The 11,198-nt window shown below is 39.1% G+C and overlaps 2 protein-coding genes across 2 annotated transcripts in view; both read left to right on the top strand.

Annotated features, from left to right (window-relative positions):
- Positions 1-2,594: 2,594 nt before the first annotated feature.
- Positions 2,595-10,886, top strand: TIPRL (TOR signaling pathway regulator). Its single transcript, XM_017731961.1, has 6 exons — positions 2,595-2,803; positions 3,650-3,749; positions 4,851-4,982; positions 5,415-5,510; positions 6,200-6,262; positions 7,874-10,886. The coding sequence occupies exons 1-6, from the start codon at positions 2,643-2,645 to the stop codon at positions 8,021-8,023; spliced, it is 702 nt and encodes a 233-aa protein (XP_017587450.1). The 5' UTR covers positions 2,595-2,642; the 3' UTR covers positions 8,024-10,886.
- Positions 10,120-11,198, top strand: part of SFT2D2 (SFT2 domain containing 2) — an 11,065-nt gene continuing 9,986 nt past the window's right edge. The window contains exon 1 of the mRNA XM_008631779.2: positions 10,120-10,150. Coding sequence (XP_008630001.2) covers positions 10,120-10,150 — 31 coding nt within the window. The remainder of the gene's footprint in view (positions 10,151-11,198) is intronic.

The raw sequence follows: 11,198 nt of genomic DNA, 5'->3' as shown, positions 1-11,198 counted from the left end.
CTCGGCCCTCACAGCGAGGGGCGGGAGGTGTCGGGTGGCCTTGCGAAAGAAACACAGAGCGCTCCTAGGCTGGGGGAGACGCTGTTCGGCCCAGTTACGGGGGTCACTGGGGTTTTTCCTTCTCTTCAAGCTTGATTCTCTGGCTGGAGAAACTGGGGTGATTGGGTTTGCAGGAAATTTCCAAAATTAGTTAAAAATCAGTTAAAAAATCAGTTAAAATCAGTTTAAATTTTTTTTGTTTTGTTTTAATGATTGCAGAAGGCAGCCTACAAGAAAGACGAAGAGGGACTTTTTACAGGGACATGTAGTACTAGGACAAGGGGGAATGGATTCGAACTGAAAGAGAGGAGATGTAGTTTGGATCCTAGGAAGAAATTCCTGACTGTGAGGATGATGAGTCACTGGAACGGGTTGCCCAGAGAAGCTGTAAGTGCTCCATCCCTGGAGATGTTCAAGGCCAGGTTAGATGGGGCTTTGGGCAACCTGCTCTAGTGGAGATGTCCTTGCCCATGGCAAAGGGGTTGGAACTTGACCTTTAAGGTTTCTTCCAACTCAAACCATTCTGCAATAGTGTGATTATAATGGTTTTGGATCTCTGGACCTCTGTGAACTGAGACCTACTAACCAGAAGCCTCATTTTTTTAATTAGTTTTGAAAAAGGATCTTTTAAATGTCTTATACCGTGTCTTGGTAACAGCTATTTTAAGATAATGGTTTTCATTAAAAAGTTATATTTTGCTGTCTTCTTGTAGTAATTTCCAGTCCAGTCAAACCATTGGGGGAAATGTTCCTGTATCAGCATCAAGTACTTAAGTCAGATTTGCTAATGTGGAACAGTTCAGCCGTGCCATAACTGACCTTAGTGGCAGATGAATTTGGCAGATATTTCTTGGCTTCATTTTCTGGAATAAATTTCAGCATACGTCGGAATCTCATTAGTCTTTTTAAATGTACTTTCGTTTATCTTGGTTTTACTTTTTCTGAGGCCAGTGAGGCATTCTCTGGGAGGAAGTGGCTGGTCCTGGCTTGGATGGGTGTGCTACTTGCTGGGTACAACACTGGCTGGACGGCTGAGCTCAAAGAGCGCTGGTGAATGGAGTTACATCCAGCTGGAGGCCTGTCAGCAGTGGTGTTCCCCTGGGCTCAGTATTGGGGCCAGTCCTGTTCAATATCTTTATTGATGATCTGGACAAGGTGCTTGAGTGCGCCCTCAGTAAGTTCACAGATGACCCCAAGTCAGGTGGGAGTGCTAATTTGCTGGAGGGTAGGAAGCCTCAGCAGAGGAGTCTGGACATGTTGGATTGTTGTGCTGAGGCCAATTGTAGGAGGTGCAACAAGGTCACAGCAACCCATTTTGTCTTTTTTATTGCTTAGGGAGCATAACTAGTATCTATAGGAATTTTATTTCTGCAAAATATATGTTGCAAAAATCCCTCAGCAACCTGTGTGGAAAGGGGAAGGATTAAATGTGCCATAGCCAAGAACTCTTTTCTGTGTGGGAGTTGGTTTTTGCAGGTCAGGACTTCCTACACTTGATGAAATGGAAAAGTCCGTAATGTTACTCTGCCTTCTCTGGGAAAAATGTAGGATCTTATTCTCCAAGTCTATGAATTTGCTATTTTTATTTTAGTTAGGTTAATGTATTGTTCTTTTGTATGGAGGGTTACGGAAATAACCACTTTTGTTCAGAAATGCCTTACTATCAATGAGAACATTATGATTAGGACGCCCTTCTTCTTCCCCTCCTTCAAATTAGTGTATTTCCTAAAGCTTTCTTCTCTCCAGATGTCACGTGTCCTTTTTGATCTTGATAAGTCAAGTAGGTAGGGAGGAAAAGAAGTATAGGAAACCTTTTGGAAATGAAGGTCAGAGGATATATCCAGTGTTGGGGTTTGTGTCTATTTATACATAGTATATATATATATGCACATAAGTTTAAGTAAGTGTACAGACTGATGTAAAACAAAACGTGAAATAGGATGCTTTGGGATCTTCTGCAGGGATGGTGCTTACTTGGTTTATGCAGTACCTTGTTCAGTTGGGTCTGTGGCTTTGGCTGTGGCTTTCCTGCTTAAAGTTATGAATACCAGTACGTGTCTTTGACCAGCTTGAAAGCCTAGTAGAGCACAGTAGTGTCTTCTGCACTTTTTACATACTCTGCCAGGGTTGTTTTAAGTATCTTTTTTATAGGCTTCTAAATTTGGAGGTATGGACCACTGTGCAGTGAATTTAAACTTGCTGATGACGAGTCCTTGTTCCTAAAAGTTTTTTGAGCACCTTCCGAAGTTGGTCCATCGACCATCCAAGGATTTGCTAGCACAGGTTGGAAATTGCTTCTACATGCTTCTCAAGTATTTTTTTGATTCCTCATATGTGAGACTTTTCTATGAGCCTGATGGAGAAGGAGTGTTTTAGAAATGCTTTTGTGGTGGAAAAGTCACTTCGGATCAATGACTCCGCATTTTAGGTGAAATGAATTAACCTGGGAAAACAACAAAGTCTTGCAGAACATATTGATGATGTGTCTTCTAAATTATCATGGTCTAAAGAATCCTTGTTCCAAAACAAGGACTGCTTTGACCGAGCTATAGCTGACTCATGTCTCTTTTGTTTTTCTGTGCAGGTTGGCTGATGAATTACACATGCCTTCCCTGCCAGAGATGATGTTTGGAGACAATGTCCTAAGAATACAGCATGACCATGGTTTTGGAATAGAGTTCAATGCTACAGATGCTTTAAAATGTGTCAATAATTGTCAAGGTATGATCAAAGTCGCTTGTGCAGAGGAGTGGCAAGAGAGCAGGTACAGTATTTTATCACCAGTGGGCAAGTACTGGTGTGTTGTATATGAAACCATCATACAGTAGTTAAAGGAGCAAACTGAACTCTTGAAGAGCAGGTTGCATTTGGTTCTACCCTAGATACAGCATGTGATCACAGAAGTCACTTCACTTTTCTTTGCTGTCATCATCCTTTGTTAAATTGGGTCAGCTGTATTTTTCAGCTGTATCTTGGCTTTCTTAAAGTAAACTTCAAGTTTAACCTGACTTAATGCTGTTCCTGTTTATTCAAACTCACAGGGCCTTGAGCATTACAAGATTGTATTGTGTGGTGTTGCAAAATGCTGTACATGTTCAAAATCTTAGCCTTAGGAATAAAGCAGAACAATTACCATGCATGAGAACTAATTATAATGCTTAGTATTTGCCAAATTGGATTAGTTGTAGAGCACCTGGAAATAAAGCCCAGAGAGAAAGCAAAGTTGTCATGAAAACTAAGGCAAATTGCAGTGTTAATGATTGCTGTGTGTTGTCAACAGATCACTTTCTGCCTACTTAAAGAAAAATTGATCTTGAAATACAAATTTTTCAACTGTATTGCATGAAAATCTTTATTTTGAGTCATAGAACTGAGGTAGTGTTACATTGAGAATTCTTATAACTGTTTTCAATAACTGTTGTTATGGAAACAGATGTTGTGAAACCATGATTGTAGCGCTTGTCTTGACATTGTAATTGTAGCGCAGACAATGCTGCTGGTTTTCTTTAGGAACAGTGTGGGAATTCTAATGCTCAGTCTTACGTGAGGTTGTAGTTTTTTGGGAATTATTACAAGGCAATTACTACAAAGCTGTTTTTCACTTTTTGAGGAGTGAGACTGAGCACACTAAGGAAGTTGTCAAGCCATATGACTGGACTTACACAACAGACTACAAAGGAACTTTGCTGGGAGATACTGCAACATTAAAGGTAGTAATTTTCTTCTCGTTAATTGCTGACTGCATCTGGCTTCAGTCAAACTTTTTTTTTAAAGCTGTCATTTACCTTTCAGTAGGTTTCTGTAGAATCTTTTGTGCTTCATAACTTCTGATTTCTCATGTCTCTCAGCATTTTATCCTAATCAAATCATGGCTTATTTTAATAACAGGGTGGGCAGTGTCTTAAAGTGTTTTAGGATTAAAGCACATGGGAGTCCTCAACTCTTGCTGGGGGCCCCTCTGGAACCCCGAGCTCCTCACATACAGCAGAACTGTCAGCTGTGTCATTCTGTAGTACCTTCATGCTCTGCTGCTTGCATGTTTGTCTGCTTTCTGACCTGACTGCTTTCAATGGCCTTATGTTTTTCTGCAACAGTAACTCAGTAACTCCTCATATTTAAACTCACAGGCCCTCCCGTGTCTTTACTTACTTGAAAATAAGACCGAAGTTCCCAGCTTCTCTTTACTGCATACAGGTTGCTTGCTACTAAGCAGATAATTTGTATTGATTGGCTAGACTCGCTTTAGTTAGAGATCATTTGAGTTGTGCTGGAATTAAAAGTACAGCATAGAAATAAACAGTATTGGTCCGTAGTCTTTGGGGACCAGGAGTCTGTGGAGACCATGAGATGGAAAACATACAAGTACTTGATTTCCATGGGAAGGCTTTACTAGAATCCTTTGCAAGGTGTGTAGTGGGCTAGGGATGCTAAATGCATGGAAATCTGTTTATAAACCTGAACTTCTCATACGTATGTTAAACACAATGCATCTTCAGATGTTTTGAAAGAAAGATTTGAAAGAAAGTGAGCAGAATTGTTTGCAGCTGAAACCCTACTGAGCCTGTACGCAGAGAGAAGTTTATTCAGAATTTTCCACTCTTAGTTTTTGCTTTGGCTTGATATTTATTTCCAAGGAGAAACTCTTGGAAACTTTGATTTTAACTTTTTCTCTTAGAAATTTGGGGTGTCTGATGCTTAGTGCCCTAAAAGTTTTTTCCTTTCTAAAACTCTGGAATTCAAAATATCAGGACAAACTTTATGTAGTTTGGCAAAAAATTAATATGCTAACTCTTCTTAATCTTTTTCTTTAGGTTGTTCCTACAACAGAACACATAAATACAGAGAAATTGAAAGCCAGGGAACAAATTATGTTTTTTGAAGAAGTACTCCTGTTTGAAGATGAACTCCATGATCATGGAGTATCAAGTTTGAGTGTGAAAGTAGTGAGTATTGGGAGGTGTATAAAACATACCTAGGGACTCAGTTGGCTGATAAATGCAAAACACAGCTGCATTTTGCATGTTGTTCCTTCTGGGATTTAAATTTCAAAGCACAAAGTTCTTCATCCTTGCTCTTAGAAATATGATCTTACTGGAAACAATGTTGACTTGAAACCTTTGTCATCTGTCGTTACTCCAGGGGACAAACTTTTGCTCCAGGATCTTTTCCCTCCTTTTGCATCCTGCCTAATAGTCCTTTGAGACACTGTCTGCCCCGCTGTCCAGCCATAGCTGTAGCAAATCAACAGCCCAAATTCTGACTTCATTCTTGAAAACTTCTCATATGGTCTTCCATTGTGAATATCTGATGTAGAAAAGTACATGCTTAAAGTAAACCTTTGTCATGTGGTGAACGGACTATCTTTATTTTTGCAGAGAGTTATGCCTTCCAGCTTTTTTGTGCTGCTGAGGTTCTTCTTGCGAGTGGATGGGGTACTCATCAGGATGAATGATACGAGGCTTCATCATGAGGTAAACCCTTACTTTCCATCATAACTATTTTATAGAGATTCCCTTGCCATTTTACTTTCAGTGACCTGATATTCCTCTAATTTAATACTGATGTTTGGGGGCATAAGAACTTCCAAGTGTATTTTATTATTGTGGTGGTAGCGAACTAGCAACCAAGTGCTGGATGCCATGGTATGTGAGCAGAGTAGGCTATCCCTCATGGGATGTAATCATTTAAATACATTTGTCAGACACAGATTAGAGAAGGAAGTACAAGAGGAAAAAGAGGCAACAGTAAAGAGTTCAATACTGGCATGTCTCCAAGTATGTTATTTTTGTCTTATCTAATAGAATTAGACTGCAAGTGTAACTTGCAAATAACTGTCCCTAGTACATTGAGATCTGGTATCTCATGAATAATACAGGATATTAAGATTCGTGTTTTGGTAATCCTGTGTAGATGTGTAGTAGTTCTAGCTGTGTAAAGATCAATGAGCATATTCAGTCACAGAATTTTTTTTGATGCATGCACACAGAAAGGTGGCTTTTGGAAAAAAGAACATTGGTATTATCTGTCTTCATGAATTTGAATGTACATTTCTTCTCCTAGGTGAAAATATGTGGTCAACCAAATTCCAGTGCTTACTAAATTCAATGTATTTAAAATGCTTAGTTTGTACTGATACCAAATGATCACTTTTTTCCATTAGGCTGACAAGACCTACATGTTGCGAGAATACACATCCAGAGAAAGCAAAATATCAAGTTTAAAGGTATAGCATTTTTTAAACTCACTTTCTTTTTCTTCTGTTTTTTTTTTTTGTTTTATGGTCAGCATAGAAAATACTGTGACCCTAAGTCATTCTTTGTAAGATTTTGAATTAATACAGAAGAAAATTCTTTCTGCTTATGCAGCATTTGTTTTGATGATTTTAGGGCAGATTGGCATTTTGTGAATGCTCAGATCACATGACAAGATACGGGATTAGGTCACTTTTTCTACTTTTGAGTTAATAAAATGTTTTTATTATTTTATTTTTTCATGAACCGTTCAGCCACAAAATCAGGTACTCCATGTCCCAGGAAGTTAAATTTCATGGCTGGTTGTGTGCTTCCAAGCAGTATTAGGGGTTAAGATCTGTTTGGTAATAGACTCTGCCAGTTTTTTTCAAATATTTGAGGTTAATAGGTCACCTTAAAACTCTAGTAATGGCTCAGAGTAATTTGTGGCACATTCGGAGTTGCAGCTGTTGATTTTTATTCTTCAGCCAACACCTGAACTTTCATTTTATTGTACCTTTCCTTCTCCCTTATTTTTCCTTTGCCTCTGGAAAGTAGCTAGTGTGTTACTGACCTGCCAAGGGAATACATTTTCTCTTGTGAGGAAAGGGGCACTGTATCATTTCTTAACCATATGTGATCCCTATAAACAAAACTAAATCCAGACATGAGCTTTTTGATAGTTTTGTAATTTTTGAAATATAAATCAATGATCTAGGTTTTACTTCACCTTATGTTTAAAAATCTGTGCTGTTAGATCATTTTTCCTGGCTGTTGTTACAGAGCGGAAATGCGCGTGGCTTTCAGCTTCTGTAGGTAAAGCAAAAAAGATTCCTGCTTCACTGAGGTTTGAAATAATTAAAACAGTGGTATGGTTCCTTATGTGGTGTAGAGGTAGCCAAATTAGAGGTTGCATTTGAATAGCTCTGGTTGAACTTAAAGAATGTTGTTAGAAATTTGAAGGTTATTTCATCAGTACAGATTTTTATTTCCCATCAAATGTCTTGTATGTATATGGGAAAGTGGTCTACAGGGATCTCCAGAGTAAAATACTGGTTAACATAATGAAACCACCTTATTTCTTAAAATATGAAATTAAAATCCAAGGAGTTTTAGTATTTCATATAAAAGTCTGTGGTGGACTTCATAAAAACTAAGATACATGTTGAGATTGAGCAATTGATAATTGTTCAGTCTGAGCAACACCAGTGAATACATTGCAGTGGTGGCTAGAAGAGATGGAATTCTTCATGGCCATCCTAGTCTCATCTGGAACTAGAACCTTAAAAAGACTGTTCCATTCACATTTAAAATATATTTTTTAAAAACATTGTAGGTGCTTATGGATATCTCTGACTTCCTTGCACTTTTATAATCTGCTGCTTAAAAATGTTAAATACTTTTCCTTGGCCTATTGATCCACATAAGGAATAAGACTGTCCATTTGAAGTTATAAGGTAAATTTTAATAATCATACCTGATTCCAGATGTTTACATCCAGTAAATTATAGATTAATTGTCTGTAAAAGTTTGGGGTTGGAATACTTTTTTTTTTTATCCCCGCTTTTCTTTCACTTGTTTCACGTAAAATTTTTGCTTTTTAGAACGTTCCACCTTCCCTGTTCACGGAACCTAATGAGATCTCTCAGTATCTACCCATAAAGGAGACAATCTGTGAAAAACTAGAATTCCCAGAGGAGCTGGAGCCTAAACCAGAAACATCACTGGAAATCACATGTTCTAAGTCTAAATAAATGTGACTTTATATGGACTTGAAGTAGACCGGAGATAATGTGATCACGTAATTGTTGGCATGGGGGGTGTTTCACTACTAGTGGAATGAAGAATTTGGCTAATTTTTCTGTAGCCTTGAGAGAAAACATTTCAAGCAGGTTTTGCTAATGGTGTTTTTTGTTAGTTTTTTTTTTAACCTGTATCTGGAGTTGATGATAGATTGGTGGGGAGTTGCAGTTTTCAACAGCATTGGAGAAATGACTGTTGGGAGTTTGCATTCTGTTTAGTTCACCAAGCAGGCAGGAGTATTGTCTGGACCCCCCTCCACTAACACTTATATGAAGATTTTGTTATTGCTGCTTCAGATACTAAGAGACTACAGGAGTTGTAAAACTAGCATGATTTTATTTTTATTGAGAAATAATCCACAGTAAAAAAAAAAGGTAAAAATTCCTTTGCATTTATTTTGAACTGTCACTCCTAAACTACCCATTTTGCTTGGCTTCCCCTGCTGTGAGCTGATAACCAACGAAGTTACTTTTTGTGGTCTCTGATCCAGAATCTCACCTAAGAATATTCATTTCATCTGAGGATAGGCTTAAAGTGTAGGGGGAAAAAAAAAATGCATTTATTCGACACTAGGTAAAGGTAAAATTATTTGTGAAGCATTAACTCCAGAGCAGGAGAAAAGCTGGAGGTTAACAGAGTAACTGGGAAGTCTCTTCACAAACGCTGGTTTGACCCCTTGTCAGCTGGAGTTCTCTGGGCAGTTGTGGGACTCTCGCTTGGGGTCCCTGTGCTGCTCCAGTCACGTACTGTGCTGGGAAGGCATTGCCCTGCACTGGCCTTCCTTTGAATGTTCCAAGTGTGATGGTTCTACTGCCCTGACAGCCAAATTGCCAAACTGCAGTGGGGCGTAAGGCTGGGGAAGTCTGATCCCTGAAGGATGCTGGTATTTGCAGTTTGAGAAAGGAGATCCTGTATGGCCTTAAAAGGATGCTAATGTATTCCAGATACATAATTTCGGTTTATTTTAAAATTCTTTTTAAGTTCTGATATTAATAGATGTGTGATCACTTGTATAGTCATGGTTTCAACACTCTGTAGATTAAACTTAAATATTGGTATTGCTTTTGGAAATCCTACAGTATATTACTGGTTTGGTGTAAGAATGGGGCAGCTGAGCAGACTTGTCTGGGTTTACTGCTGACACTCAGTACAGGAAGCAAGTAACTGCAGCAAAAAGCAGGCCTTGAGGTGTAAAGTGCTTGCAGATAAGAACATGTACACATTCTGATGTCTTGGGGTTTTTGTTTAAAAATCTTCATATTCTACACTGCATGGCTTACTAGAAGCAACCCACCACAAAACCCAGTATTTAACCAGGTCTTTTGTGAAGTGGTTTTCATATAGAGAAGACCCTGAGGTTTTTAGGGGAAAAAAAAGTCTACTGCCATCTAAGTGACTGTTTCCTTAGTAAAACAAGTAACACGCTTCACTTTTATTTGAGGCAGCCTGGTCTAGTGAATTCAGCATCAGGTGGAAAGGCAGGAACTAGCTGCAGGTTTTCCTGTGTCACTGATTAACCATGGAGAGGTCATTTCTCTGTGCCTCTGTTCCATGTATGTAAAAATGAGAGTTAATATATGCCTACCTCACAGAGGGACTGTGAGGATTAGTTTGTACAAAGTTATTGGTTAGAGTATTTTTTTTCTGAATACACCTTCAGCCTTATCTTTGGAATCCTTTGGAAAGGATTACTGCAAAAAAAATCTTACGATCCATAGGATGAGTAAAGAGAACTGAAATGAAACAATTTCTGAAAGAAGTTATCAGCCATGATAATTATCAGACATGATCTGGCTGAAGGAATTTATGGCCACTTTGAAATAGAAATGAGGTCCTCTGTGTTCCCCATTACAGTCCTAAACTTTGTTGGCTTTTTTTCATCTTGTTGCACTTGTTTCCTAAAGATTTTCGTGTCAGGATGAAGAAGGGGACTGCAAATGAATGCAGCATGGAAGAGATGAAAGTCCATTTGGTAATAGAAGATTATTTGGGTCCACTCCAGTGATAGAGGGAAATGAGGGAAGAGTGAAAAGGAAGGGAACAGCGAATGGGGATGAAGAGAGATTTTTCTGGTAGAAGTAAATCATGACACTTCTTTTACTGTAAGCACATATTAGTTTACATGCCTTAAAGCTTATAAAAACACACTTTAAAGCTGGTGTGACTGAGAGCAGATCTCATTTAGTGCTGGCATGAAGGAAACTGTATCTGCATTTGTTAATTCAAACTGTGGTTTGGGCTTGGTCGGTGATGCTAACATTAAACTCCTTTGGGCTGAAGTAGAGTGTGGGGGAAAGCCACAGAGTGGAGAGGGAGCAGTGGGAAAGGCACTCTGCATGTTTAGCTTATACTGTGTATTTTCTCTTGTCCATTAGACATCCTAATTTGTGACCTGTTGGTAAAGTTCTATGGAATGGACTTGTATCCTGACTCTATAGATACGTGCTCTCCATCTGTTCTAAAGGGTGATGTGCATTTCAGTGGAACACACGTGTTGGGGAAATCACAAGAACACATTTAGGAAGTTACAACAAGTTCAAAATTGGAGCACTTTGTGACTTTCTTACACCACGCAGATTACCAAGAAGCAACAGTATAAACTGGCATACAGCAAGCTCTCTGGCACAAAATTTCCACAGAAAGTACCACTTTGAATAAATAACTTTAGGGGGGAGGGAGTGGGGTGATTCTCCAGCTGTTTTGTGTCGAGTTTAATGTGGCAGTTTATATTGTTCCTTGTATGTTGCTGAATAAAATGTACCAAACATTTTATAGTTCTGTTTTTAACTGAGCGAAATAAACTGAAATAACTTACTTGTGATTCTGAATTTTGCTTGCTAGTAGGACATTGCATCCACATTACCTTTGTCTGGCAGGAGACTGCTCTGGCTCATTACGAAAATAAAGTGAGACTCTTTCAAAGCGCGAGAAGAGCCACAGTTGTGGGATTAAAATGAAACCTCTCTGACTATAAAATGCGTTTTGCTACTGCCAAGTAATGGATTCCAAAGTGCTGGGAGGCGATAGGATCCATCCACATCCGGACTACATCCCCCGGCAGCCTGCGCGCCGCCCCGCCGGCCTTTCCCCCACCTGCGGCGCGCAGGTGGGCGCGGCGCCCGCCGG

The sequence above is a fragment of the Corvus brachyrhynchos genome, unplaced genomic scaffold, assembly GCF_000691975.1.
Source record: "Corvus brachyrhynchos isolate BGI_N302 unplaced genomic scaffold, ASM69197v1 scaffold3, whole genome shotgun sequence".
Classification (NCBI taxonomy): domain Eukaryota; kingdom Metazoa; phylum Chordata; class Aves; order Passeriformes; family Corvidae; genus Corvus; species Corvus brachyrhynchos.
Note: the sequence above shows the minus strand (reverse complement) of the source record. Positions and strands in the feature narration are given on the sequence as shown.

Excerpts from the sequence above, each read along its gene's own strand:
- TIPRL (XM_017731961.1), top strand. The coding sequence starts at position 2,643 with ATGCCTTCCCTGCCAGAGATGATGTTTGGAGACAATGTCCTAAGAATA. Across the intron at positions 2,804-3,649 it reads GAGGAGTGGCAAGAGAGCAG|GAGTGAGACTGAGCACACTA; the intron begins GTACAGTATTTT and ends TCACTTTTTGAG. Across the intron at positions 5,511-6,199 it reads ATACGAGGCTTCATCATGAG|GCTGACAAGACCTACATGTT; the intron begins GTAAACCCTTAC and ends TTTTTCCATTAG.